Here is a 13552-nt window from a genome sequence, read left to right as displayed (position 1 = left end):
GGATTATTCTTTTTTTTCTTCTTCTAAATGTTAGCAGAGTGCTTGTTGCACATTTGTTTTAGCTTACCAGATGGGAAACATTTCCGGGCTTGACATCCATCAGGGATGACGCAGCAGCAGGTTTCACAGTAGTAAATCCTCACAGAGAGGAAATGGACTCGTGTGCTGACCTGTCTCTGCCACATATGATAATATTTTGGAAGTATTTTGTGCTTGTAGTATTGTCACCGGTCGTAAATCACGGTGTAATAGCCTACTTGTACAACAATTTTCAAAAGTTCATGGAAGTGTTTCTACGACTTCTTACACGATGAAAAGCTCTAATCGGCATCAGTGCCCTAAAATCACAAACCGGTCGTCTTTGATCCACGTATGGCGACAGTTCAGAAGTAACATGCTGAGGGGAACCATCTTTAGCATTTACCAGATTATAATCTGATGTTAATCTGGAGTAACAGTATTTTTCTTCTATGCTGGGATGCCATATATTACAGTAACAGACGTTTATATAGTAGCTTGAAACTGTTCAGAACATTAAATTCAGAGTTATTTGGAAATACAGTGTGCTGTGTTAATAATCGTTTGACCCAGGTAATAGATAATGCTGTTGTCTGTGTAAAATAGTAAGGGCGGTTCAGCAAACTAAAAGTTAAACAAACTAGAGTGTCCATGTCTTGCATTTTTAATGACTAAATTAACAAGGCCCTTGCCGTGGAGGGCAGGGCTTACTTTCAGTCACACTATCTCCATGACTCATGTCACCTCTTCCCCTGCAGGTATGGACATACATGCAGTGCAGCAGAGAGGGCTCCTGTCCGCAGCGGGTAGCTAGCCATGCCTGCCTAGGTGTCTCATCCGGCTGGACTCAACACTTCTACCTTACTCTTGGTTGACCTCAGGGACGTCCCTGGCCTGTCTCTGAACCGGACCATGGAGGAAAGACGTGCACAGTCCTTTCAGATGACGTGCCACGTGCAACGCGACTATGGCAGCAGGATGGGGAGCTCCTTCATAAGTTGCAGACCCAATGGATATGGCGGCACGAGCCTCAACCTCAGCCAGGACCAGGAGATGGACGCTGACCCCGTGACCTCCACCGGCACTACATCCTCCAGTTCTACCCTACAGGCTCCTGCTCCTGACAGAAGCTTCTACTCTCCCGTTTCACTGGAGCTGGAACCCACAGCGGGGAATAATGGTTCAGGCACTCCCTGCTATCCGCCAGCGGACGCAAATGTCCCAGCGCTTCCGTCCATACTCGGCGAGCCCTCCATCACCTCTGTCCCTCTGACTCTCCCTCGTTCGAGCTGGATGCGTCATCATCATAAGCAATTCCAGAACCCGTACACCAAGACTAGCATGCAGGGGGATGTTTACAACTTCCTAGAGAGACCTGCTGGAATGAGATGCTTCCTCTACCACTTCCTCGTGTGAGTACCTGTCTGGTTCTGTGTGTACTGATTACAGCAACAGCAAGTAGACGTAGTTACAGAGAACCATGGAGGCTGACGAGCACGTGTGGGGCTCAAAATGCTGAATCAGAGTAAATCAACATTAGGAGCACTCACGGAAAACAATTTCCCTGCACTCAATGCAACAAAATGAAATAAAAGCCTTCATGAGAACCCTAACAATCACAAGGCTTTATTCCTCAACATGTTAATACTTTGATGGACGTGCTAAAAGCTGTTCGGTAAACAGTCTCGTTGAGTTCAAACACAGGTCTGTGTGGTGTCTCTCCGTTAGCTCCAGCCCCTCTCTCGTTAATTGCATCTAGTGCGGCTCGTTCCAGTATTAGGTTCTGGTTCCCAGTAACAAAAGGAGAGGCCTGCTGGCTGTCTGTGGTTGTTTTAAGATGGCCCAACAGAAGCAGGTCAGTGCGCTCTGGTGAACCACACTTTTGGCACTGATAAGCTCAGTCTATTTTGCTCTTCCTCACATTCACCAAATCAGCAACCACATCCATAAATCATGGAACTTCCTTCTTGATGCTGCTAACCTGACCTGCCAGAAACCCACACTGACCTGCAGTTAAAACACTGCTTGCATCCTTTTTATTAACTGCCGCGTAATATATAACTCTGTCATGGCCAAGAATACCCTCCTAACATGTGACCAAAGAATCTTCTGTTAGCTCTCTGAAGTATCCCACAATGTAGTCCCAGATGTCATAGTAAGCCCTGAGCCCATGGATTTAGACCAGATTAGATGAAAATATGAATGATAATAATAGTTGAAGTGACAGGCGCCTACTGAACTCTTTTACATTCCGCTGAATCATACAGTGTGTCAAATAAATCCAAAGAATGTTTTTCAGGAAATGGTAGGGTTAATTAGGACCCCCCCCCATTTGTAATGACGGTATAGATGCTAAGTTCTGTGTTTGAAGGCATTATTTTGCTCCCTTACAGTCGCAGTTGACTGTGTTTTTCTATTTAATTTTCCTCATGATTATGCGTGGTTTGAGTACAGTAAAAGCATGCTAATACAGCATCCTGACCTGCCTGATACAACTCACTTTGAAAGGGTGTTAGGACGATTAGTTGCTGCTATAATTACACATGCATCTTGAACTGGGTCATTAATTGACTGAAAGGCACCCACCATATATCATGTTGTGCCTAAGTAGACTCGAGACCAGTACAGGTTAACCAGAGCACAGAGAGGTGTCCTGAGTACTTCATCGCATTCGGTTAAATTACTTTCATCAAGGTCACACTGTAATGGGAAGTAAAATCCTTTTGTGTACAAACTCTAAGAATAATACAACATACTGTATAAAGACCATTTTGTCGCAAACATCACAGTAGCCATTACACCTGAGTAGTAAGTTTCCAAGTTTGTTTGTTTTTCCACTGTAGTTACCTATTTAAGTGTTTCTTTAACCCTGTAGTGTAGGTTCATAAGTAACAGATTGTTACGAATAGTAAAGGTAAATGTTAAAACCTAATGTTTAAGTTATAGAAGGTCATTAATATAGATGTATATTTAAATGTAAACCTTCAAAGCATCTCACTTTTGGGTCATGACTCAGCAGGTATGCAGCTCTGGCCGAGACTAACCAGGAGTGTTTAGCGTTCTGTGCAACGTCTTGCAACAATCTCAATGCCTGCACCTCCTAAAGGTCCCGCTCCTCCCAAATAATCCTTTATCCAAACGTATTCATCTCCCTCTACAGTGCTTCAGCTCAGCTTCCTTCAAATTACCTCATCGGTTGAACACAATTTAGGCCTAATGTGTAGTCGTTACAAATGGCAGCTACACCGACCACTTTTCAGCTTTGTCCGCGTGAAATTGAGCTTGAAGAGAAGTAGAGTTAGTCAGTCTCATTAAGATATTACCTTTGTCAGTCACAGACGAGTGGAAACAGTGCGGGGATCCTCTGTTGTCCTGTTTGTAAATGTGTTTTGTGTGCCCTGCCTTGCTGATGACTCGTCCCAGCAGTAATTGAGGCTCTAATGTTCTCCCCTCACAGAGCAGAGAGAACCTGAGCCTGTGCTTCATTTAATATTAAACCCCTCTGACCGATCCTCGCCGACACTCCTTTTAGTAACTCTTACTTGTCGATGGTTATCGCTGGTGGCCATCTATTCTCCTGGCCTCTTTAGATATTGGCAGGGGAAAAGAGACTCCTAAAAGGCCGGATGCTGCGCTTGTGATAGGCCTAATAGGCCTGCTCTATATTAGGATGACACACTGACGAACCATGCACGCACAGGTGGCTGCTCAATTCACAGCTGCCGTTATCGTGCTTATAAATCTGAAAATGCACTCATCAACACTCCATCTGGCTGTGTCAGAACATCTGTCCAATCAACGGGTAGCGTAATGGGAGAACACGCACACATCAATGGGGAGACAGTTGTCACAAATGAATGCTTGCACAATACACGCATATGTGCATCGAATGTGTTCACAAACACCCTTTCAGTGGTTTTATTTCTTTTGCATTACTCATTTGGAAAAACTCATTTGAAACACAAACGGATCAAATGTTTTCATGTGGATTTATATTAACACAGAGAAATGTGGTTATCTTCCTATTTTGTTAACTTTCTTTTTAGATTAGTGCTTTACATAAATCATCGTTATTTAATGAAGAATTCATAGCATAAAACTAATTAAAATATAATTGATTTATTTGATGAACTTAAGCATATACAGTTACGGACTTTATTTCGGGGTCATCGCTCAGCATTCGGTCTCCTCTTGATGTTGGAAAACAATCAATTATTAATACATGTTTTAACAAATGAATGTATTATATATGAAATGTCACGTTTGTCCAACCGACAGACACACAAACGTACACGCACATGTCACTCTTCTGACGACAGAGTTAGTCAGAGTGGGTAGAAATCCCTTGGGCTCGGGACAGCATATAATAAGAGTGCCCGAAAAGAGTCTTATGCAATGGCAGTCTCACCAGCACACAGACAACCTGGGGCTATGATCCCCTTCACGTTTGGACCACTCCCTCTGGATGTTTTTACATAACCAAAGGGAATGAACATGTATGTCCACATGATTCCTAAATGCCCTTCCCTCTCAAACTGGAAGCAGATTACAGCCATACATCTTCGTTTAAGTAGACACGTAAATTCTTTTGAGACAAAATCAAGAGCTAAAACAGTAGAAGAAAGAGAGATTATTGTACTAACTATTAAAAAAAAAAACTCAATATTTTCATTTGCTGTGGCTGTAATCAAAATGTGATTGTCTCATGAAGGGGAATTTCTACTGTGGCGTCATTACACCACGACCAGTTTGCAGTGGAGGAAGAATTGCGCCTGTTTATCCTCGTGAAAATGCAGCTGGCCAGATGTTGTCTGCAATACTATGTTTCTGTTATGTGTTTTTATATCTGGACAGATTATTGAAATGGCTATAGTGAATCCTCTCCATCTATATGTGGAAAGAGCAGAAAGGAAACCTCCTGTTCTTAAATTATGATGCACTTCAACTGGTAAGCCGCCTTTAAAGGGGACTGCTGCTCCTGAATTAAAAAATGAATCAAAGATTGCTGATCCATGATCCATTGCATTACAAAGTAGAATTCTATCATAAGATGAACAGAATGCATAATGTACAATTTAGGCTTAAATTCAAAAAGGAATATTTTGCTAATTCCAATGTCTTGTCAATAAAGGTGTTCGTGTCAGCTCTAAACCTTTACATACTTGTCAGTTATCAACCTCCAAGAAGATTTAAGTTATGAATATGTAAATCATGCATTTGTTTGAAACCGGTAAACATACATTTTTAGGCCTCTGCCAACACAACTTAACAACTTAGTAAAGCATATAAGATATACATAAAGCTATAGCGATATCAAAATGATATTTACTCAAAAATAAAATAGACAATTATACACCTCTCTAACCTTTACAGTAAACCACAAGCATGCCATTTTAAAACTTGATCCAGCCGACCCTCCAGTCTCCCTCATTGTCTTGGCCTTCCTTTGTGCCGTTTGCAGTTGGTACAGATATTTAAACTCTGTTTGGTTGATTGTAACGGTATCTTGTATACTTCCAATGGTGTGTAACTGTACAACTGAATTCAAGTTGATGCTGTACCTGACATACTGTACATTTAGCGAAGTTGAATGACACTGCTCTATAGTGTGATACCCCTCCTAACTGTTTCTCTTTTCATTAATTTTGCTCTGCAACCTGTAAGGAGATTTACCTCTTTTTTTTCCCCAAGTATTTGGTGGACAAGATGATGGCTAAGCCAGGATGGAATATCCATGTTTGTGACTGGTGGCGGATGCGGTGTAATCCATCCTAAGCTCTTCCATGGATGGGATGGGGAGGGGGGCCAGTAAAGAGGGTTGTGGAGGGCAGCTCTGTCTCTGACCATGCTTGCTAGCAGTGATGGACAGGGCAATGTGCGTGCTCTTGGCTTGACCTTTGTGCTTGTTTAAGTCACAAGCACTTTTTTTCAAGAAGCAGTCTCAGAAGCAGACACAGAATACAGAGGTGTTTAGTCCCAAAACAAATCCGTAAACATTATGGGAATTCTGGAAGTCTGCCAACTCGCAATGGGCAGATTTATTATGGGAGCACAAGTATGCAGACAGTTTGTACAAAGTTTATACTTGTATTTGACTCATTGCCTACAGCTGGTTGCTAGGCCAGAGATTGGGCACATTTTTTTTATAGGAGCAGCATAACAGTGCTGCTAACATAGGCATAGCACTATCAGCTTAAACAGACCACCTTATTGTAAAACATTTTACAATGTATTTTTTTGAGTTGAGTAGAAGAGATTTAATATATGCCAGCGGGTAAGACTGTTGTCACATATTACTAATGTGTTTCTGTCGTGGTTAAAATGACGACACACTCTACTTTAGATTATGGAAATACAAAACTCAGGAATGAGTCTCATTTTTTTTTTTATGTGATAAAATAAACATGAGAAGACCAATTGAAGCCCACAAACCGAGGCTAGCTGAGAAGCTGGATGGGCCTTTGGCTTTCTATTTGAAGGCTGTGGCTGAGAAATGAGTGAATTGTGCAAAGGCAAGTAGATGTAGGATCTTAAAGCTGGAGATATAATGACTGTTATAACACACTATAGTGTGTGTTGTTATCTGAGCTTCTCTTTGCTTTGATGACATAGCCGGTTCTGACCGACGGCGTCGTCGCAGAAGTGTAGCGCCCGCCCCCCGGTTCCCCCTCAGTTTAACACTGTTAGCTGCCTTTTACTTTTCGCTGTTACCACCGTTAGCTGAGAGCCGTCGGATTTCTCCCAATCTTGTATTTAGCACCTTTTAAGGCAAATGTAGGGATAAGACACTACTACCTCCTAGAGAGCTATTGATACCAGAAGGTTTGGTCATTAGTTGGCTGGCAATGACTCTGAAGTAAAAATGAAAGAATTGTGATACCTATCAGACGGTCCAACTTATGATGGCACAACCTGTTATCCACTGCTGGGTTGAATGAGATTAAGGTTAAGACATCATTTAACATTTGGATTGGATTTGTGCACGGAGGGAATACAGATGGTGCCATATACAGATGGTGCCAACCTTTGGCACCATCTGTATTGATGACTTGTAGTTAAACACAACCAGCCTCTTTGGCCCAAAAGCTAAATGTGTACAATTAACATTGCAGTGCTACTGTTGATTGGCTACATGTGCGTGTTTGCATACTCGATTGATGAATGCGCAATGCACAAATCTGCAAGTGTGAACCTTTCACATTCTTGTCACCCCCACTTTTGAGATTGCATTGTCCCTGCTGTCTGTTTATAGTTGATGTTCCCTAAGCTTATATTGCCTTAGTTTCCCAGCTGATTGAGTAGAGGGTTTGGTATGGCTCTACGCCTTACTTATTTTAGTCAAGCTGGACAGATCTGCAGTCAATAATACTCGCTAAAGCCCCAGCTGTTTTGTTTTAATCAGATCCCAGGGGTTTTGGCCTGGCTAAATAAGGTTGGCTAATGGTTGTGAGTGACCCAGTCCTGTCCGCCGCAAACACCTCTCCATGGTGTCAATGCAGAAAGCTTCAGGATATGACTTTAGGGAAATGCTCCGTCTAGCTACAGTCCACAGCCTGACTTAATGCACAGCCTTGAAACATTTAATGTCTCAAGAGAAACTGTTGGTAAACTTGAAGAAATGACAACTTTATCTATGCAACATTTAGTTTGCATGTTTATGCTCTAACCTCCTAGCTTTAGTAGAACAGTGCATAATGTTGCAGACTGGTGTGTTATTACGAAACACTGCAAGTAAAATGCTGCTCACTGTACCCAAAACAAACAAACATGATAGTCATATCCAATTAGTCATTACTAGACTATAATCTAATCTAGTACAGCTTTCCTTCAGTGGTCTTCTATGACACATTGTATGTGGAGTCTCATGGGTATTGCATTTCACTGTTGTGCTTTCAAAACAGGACAAATATTATAGTCTCATGCGCTGAGGGAAAACACACAGATTACATGACCTTCTCAATGGCCTACATGACTATGACATCGAATTTATGCTCATCCAAATAAGATGATCTCATGGGAAATGGGGTTTGAGTTTACTTTACCTGCCCTCGTTTTCACCTGCCCTCTCTGGCTGATAATGCCACCGCCTGGCAACATTGGTTAACACAAATTGTTTTTTCCATCAGTATTGGGATTTGAGGGAAAAAGGCCTTTTCTGTTGAACAAGCTCCCAAAATCCACCGGATTCAGAAATGGCTGTAAGCAGACGTACACATTAAATCTTTGTCATGTGACTAATTCTAATGAAGTTTCAACCATTGGAGGAGGTTATCTTGACGAGGCAGTTGCAGCAGCAAGTGATCAGCAAAGTGATAAATGCAGAGAGCTGGTCTTTGATGTTTTATGCAGCGATATCAGTGATATTCATCAATATCCACAAGTTCCTGTGCAATATTATCCTTTATATCTTTGAAATTGAGCAGTATGACTGCTTTTACAGCCTCGTGTTAATGACTGCTTTAATACAACTGGCTCATTCCACATTTGCACAACCTATCCTCTTCCTCTTTGACTTAACATGGCGTCCTGGGTGTTGAATCATTGGCTTTTAGTGGAACTGTACGGCCTACAGAGGGATGGATTGGCTGTAAGTCTAGTTCTTAGTTGTCATGCACATCTCAAATCTTCCAGTCCCATATGTCGAGGATACTGCACCAAAGCCTTGTCCAGCCATGAAATCTCACTGGCTTCCCCAAGTGTCACTCCAGCATTCCATCATGTGACTGATCTCAGTCTTTGACATTCTGTCCTCTTTTTGTGGAGCACATAGAAGATACAAACCAAACTAGCATCCTCATTGCCACCCTGGGTTGAGTATCACCTTGATCACCTCAGTCAAAACGAAAGTACGAGACACTGTACTAAATCAGAGGTGATGATGTCATCTCGGCTCACCCTCTTGTTGATGATTGGCTTTCTTATAGGTCCAGGAATACTCTCGGAACATTATGCTCTAATGCATTTTGCTTGTATTTGTGAATCAAAGTGAGGGTGGGAGAGACGTGTGCGTGTGTGTGTGTTTGGTCATAAGCGGTAATCCTCCCTGTCCCATCTGGCCCATGTGTCAGTCTGTGTGTAAGGGGAATCCTCCTTTAGGAGTCTTACCCTCCATCCCCCCACTTTGTCTTACGTTCATTTTACTACCGGAGAGACCAGAAATGAGCATGTTCTTTTAAGTAAAGCAAACTTTACCTCTTTCTTTAAATAAACTTAGGTCACACGGGTGTCCAATCTTCAGGTGTGGCTCACATGGATGTCTAACGTGCTTCTCTTTTGGACATATTCGATTTAAGAATCTCATCTACTCGATGGTGGTTTCTGCGAATGCAACATTTGAAAGTCTTTCTTTGATGTGGGAGTACTTGCATTTCTGCATTATTTTATAGATTACATGAATAATGATAAACAACAGACACTTACATAACCCTACCCCTCCTGCCTACGGCATGTAATCCCTGTACCCAGCATCATAATGCATCCACTGCTATGTGTTTTTAAAGTGAGCTTGGTCATGATGCTGATGATGGCGCATGCACACTCGCATAGTGTAGTAAATCATGTAAAAGCACTTAAAAGATGGGTTCTAAGGATTATTAATGAGATGATGCACACTACGGACTGCTCTTAATCCTGCAGGGTCAGGAGAGACCAAGCAAAGCACTTCATGAGCCTCTTTAACATTTTAGAATTAACAAGTAAATGATCAGTGCAGTGGTTCAAGAAGAAAATACTGTTTCTAACTAAGGTCGAAAAATATACTAGTTTTTTCCATTTCACTTTATTCCTTTCCTCTCTTTCCCCTCTGCTATATTCCTAATTTTTTCCTCTAGAGCTGAAAAAAATAGTTAAGACGATTGGTAGATTATTAAACTGCACCTGTTTACGTAATCAATTAACGACATTCTCTGTTTTTGGCTTCTCCAATATAAGAAGTTGCTCCTTTTCTTTATATCTTTGACAGTAAACAGAATATATTTTGTCCGTTGAATGGAAGAAACAAGTTCATTTAATATGTCACCCATGACTCTTGGGGGCAATTTTCTTTTTTTCCCTGGCATTTTATAAAAAAAAGACAAATCAATAAATTGAGAAGTAATCTGCAGATTAATTGATAATAGATGCACCCCATCCTTCCTCTCCCACCCCTTCACTCTCTATTTAATCCCATCTTTCCCTCTATCCACCTCTGCTTCCTCTACCTTCATTTAGTTGTGCTTGTGCCGGATGTTCAACTCAAAAGGCTATATTTGTAGTCTATGTATAGGCCCATACACCGACAGATGGACAGTCTGGTCGGAATGTTTCACTTCTGCTAGGAGATGTGGAAACATCCTGTCAGCTCTTAATACAAGCAGATTGATGAGAAAAAGAATGATGGTTTAATCACATAGACGTAAACTGCATGACTGGGGGAGGCATGCAGTTTTTGTTTTCTTTTGCGACTCAAACAGTGAGTAGTATGTGCTGATAACTTACTGAAGAATTGTTTTCTCTCCCTGCAGCTTCATCATGGTCCTGGTGTGTCTAATCTTCAGTGTCCTGTCCACTATAGAGCAATATGCAGAGTATGCCACGGGAACCCTCTTCTGGATGGTGAGTACTGTCATTGTGCTGATATACCAAACATAAAACTCTTACAACCTCTATGCAATTCCAGAAATGGAATCGTCCTCTTAACTCCCTGACCATAGATTGTACCTTTAAAAGTTGCATCAGTTATAAGGAGCTGCTCCTATTGACCATTGTTCCACAGAAATAATGGTAACAGACGTATCGGTTACTGTCTTTAAGGCCCTGCACACCTACGCACAGGTGTACTTTAACAGGTGCAACTAGATCAATAGGAGAGTCAGTACACACCCCAACAGAAGCAAACTATTTTTTTCTTTTATCATGATTTTATATTATTTGGTACTTATATGTTGAGGTGTGCTTGTAGTATGTCTGTATAATTGTTAGTGTGATGGAGACTATGTAATGGTGTTGCATGTAAATGATTGTATTTAATGTCTGTTGATTGTTCCTTGTCTACCTGCCCAGGGAATGCAGATGGAAATTAGCAAATATATAGATTTGACAAAAATCATTATAATTAATATCTTTTTTAGATTCATGTTTGCGCATGGTCCTTGTTTAATAAAGACTAATAATCAATATGCATTGGTGTGTAGGGCCTTTAGTCATTCAGTTCATTGGCAGAATGAATGATGGGACATTTTTAGCATTGGTTGTTAAGCAAAAAAGACAATGACAATAAGATCAGAAAAAAAGTCTACTAATTCTACCTTTACAGCCACCAAAGCTATTATTATTATTATTAAGTTGATTAAATGGATGATTAAAATAATAATCTCAGCCCACATAATGGCACATATATCGGTTGATGAAGGTTTTATTACTCCTATATTGACAGAAGGGATGTAGTGATGCTTCCTTAACATCCTTGAATTTTCTTGTGTATGTTTTCTTATATTAATGAAATCACTATAGCTTTTTTTTTAAGAGAGACTGAACCAAAGAGTGACAGTTGGCTTATACTATTACAACTGCACTGCAGTACCCTTCTCTATCCACATGATGGACACAGAAGATCGTGGCTGAGAGGGACTCCACCCGCCATCTTACACTTCAGCCCAAAGATATTACAAAGCTTAAAAAGACTAATCCCTTTCAGTTATTGTAAATACCATCACACAACACCTGGCAGCTTGTATTGCATTCATCCAAAACCCCTTACAGTAAGTAACTTGTACATATTGTACATTAATAGTATGTGAATGCTCAGGAGTCACTGTTTTTAGCCTATAATGGTGACACTTGTTATGCAGAATCATTTGGCTCCTCAAGCCTGTACTTGCTGGTAAATTGACCTTTTTTTTGTGGCTTATTAGGCTATTAAGGCTAAGTGATGCAATAAATCCAGGGCTTACAACAGGTAGAGACAATTATGGCTGCTGCTGGAAACTCTACAAAGAGCTTGCATCATCTCTTGCCAGAACACTGTGGTTATAAATATACATGTAGCTAATGTGTACTCACACACAGTTTACACAAAAGCTGTACACACACACACACACACACACACCTACACACACACACACACACACACACACACACACACACACACACACACACATACACCACCTCCTGAGTCCTGGGGGCAAACAGTGGACACTGTGTTTCTGTAAACTTTTGGCCAGTGCCCTTTGAAGTCCTACTGTCATGGTTATTCATTTATTTTCACCCAAGAAGAGCCAAATACTCTCTATCATTATCTCTAACTCTCGGTTTCCCTCTTTCTCTATCTATCGCTCTCTCCTCCCTCCAACCACCCTCCACCTTTTCTTTCTGTTGTTTCATTACTCAAGAGACCAGCAGTAATCAGGCTCATTAAGATGTAGAGAGACATTAAACACTTCTGCACACAAAACTACTGTTAGACTTTTCTCTTGATTTGTCAAACCCTGTCCATTTGTACACCTGGCTGTGTTGGGGTGTGCGTGTAAGCATGTCGAATAGTAATTCATGCTTTTGGTTCAATATAAATTGCGAGATAAGATAGTACCACTGGGTGGAGCCCAGTGAATGGTGTCATTGTAGCGTATAGTAGTGGTAGTAGCTATACTTAGAAAGTTCAGGGTTAGCTGACATCTGTGAATCACAGGCTGCTTGTTTTGGATGGCAGAGGGGACATAAGTCCTTTAGGATATTTGGCCTTCAGGGCAGCTGCCAAACTAAAGCTGGCCAGACTGGACCGGAGGCACACAAGCATTCACACACAAGCATATCACATGGATCTCTTCTATATCGTCCTTTCTGACCAGGTCTTCTTCATTGCTTCTTTATTTTTAATAATATACCACACAGCTGTTTTATGAGCAATGCAGGGAGCTAAACACAATCCCAATGAAGGTTGAGGATGTGACACCGTGAAAACATTGACGACATATTCAATTATCGCAATTATAAATCAAGACCAATGTTTTTGTAAAAACAAGATGGTATGGTTACAAGGAAGCTGGATTCTCGCAAGTATAGACTAACTGTTAAATAAATGACTATACATTGTGCTTCAGGTCAGGAAGAGATCACCATTAAGTCGAACATTAATTGAACTCACAGGTTGGAAGGAGATATACTTTTGTTAAATGTTGTTTCTAAGTAAAAAACCTGTGGAGCTAACATTAGCAGAGAGTGTTAGCACATCATCAACTAGCATTACCACTTTACGCAAGCTATTGAAGGTATACTGAATGTTTAAACATGCAACTCTCTGTAAACAGGAATGCACTCAACTGGTTGGTGAGTGTAGATTACTGAGATGAAATAGTTTTTTCATGTGATCATTAGAATATTCATGACAATTTTTTTTTAAATACAGCAAACAACTATTATTCGATGTAAAGATATGGTGGAGTCGCGGCCCCCCTTTAGGTTAACACTGTTATCATTGTCAGCACTGTCGCCGTTGTTTGCACTGTTGGCGCTTTTAACACCATTAGATGCTGGTTCTGCTGTCACCATGTTGAGAGCT

General features: G+C 41.0%; 1 protein-coding gene across 1 annotated transcript in view; it reads left to right on the top strand.

Annotated features, from left to right (window-relative positions):
- Positions 1 to 930: 930 nt before the first annotated feature.
- kcnq1.2 (potassium voltage-gated channel, KQT-like subfamily, member 1.2) overlaps positions 931 to 13552 on the top strand; it is a gene marked incomplete at both ends in the record, with an annotated part of 151641 nt that continues 139019 nt past the window's right edge. Inside the window, 2 exons of the mRNA XM_079163478.1 lie at positions 931 to 1430; positions 10521 to 10611. Of these exons, the coding sequence (XP_079019604.1) occupies positions 931 to 1430; positions 10521 to 10611 (591 nt within the window). The remainder of the gene's footprint in view (positions 1431 to 10520; positions 10612 to 13552) is intronic.

This window comes from Pholis gunnellus (genome assembly GCF_910591455.1).
Source record: "Pholis gunnellus genome assembly, chromosome: 7".
Taxonomy (NCBI): Eukaryota; Metazoa; Chordata; class Actinopteri; order Perciformes; family Pholidae; genus Pholis; species Pholis gunnellus.
The sequence above is the reverse complement of the archived record's forward strand: the minus strand, read 5'-3'. Positions and strand labels throughout refer to the sequence as shown.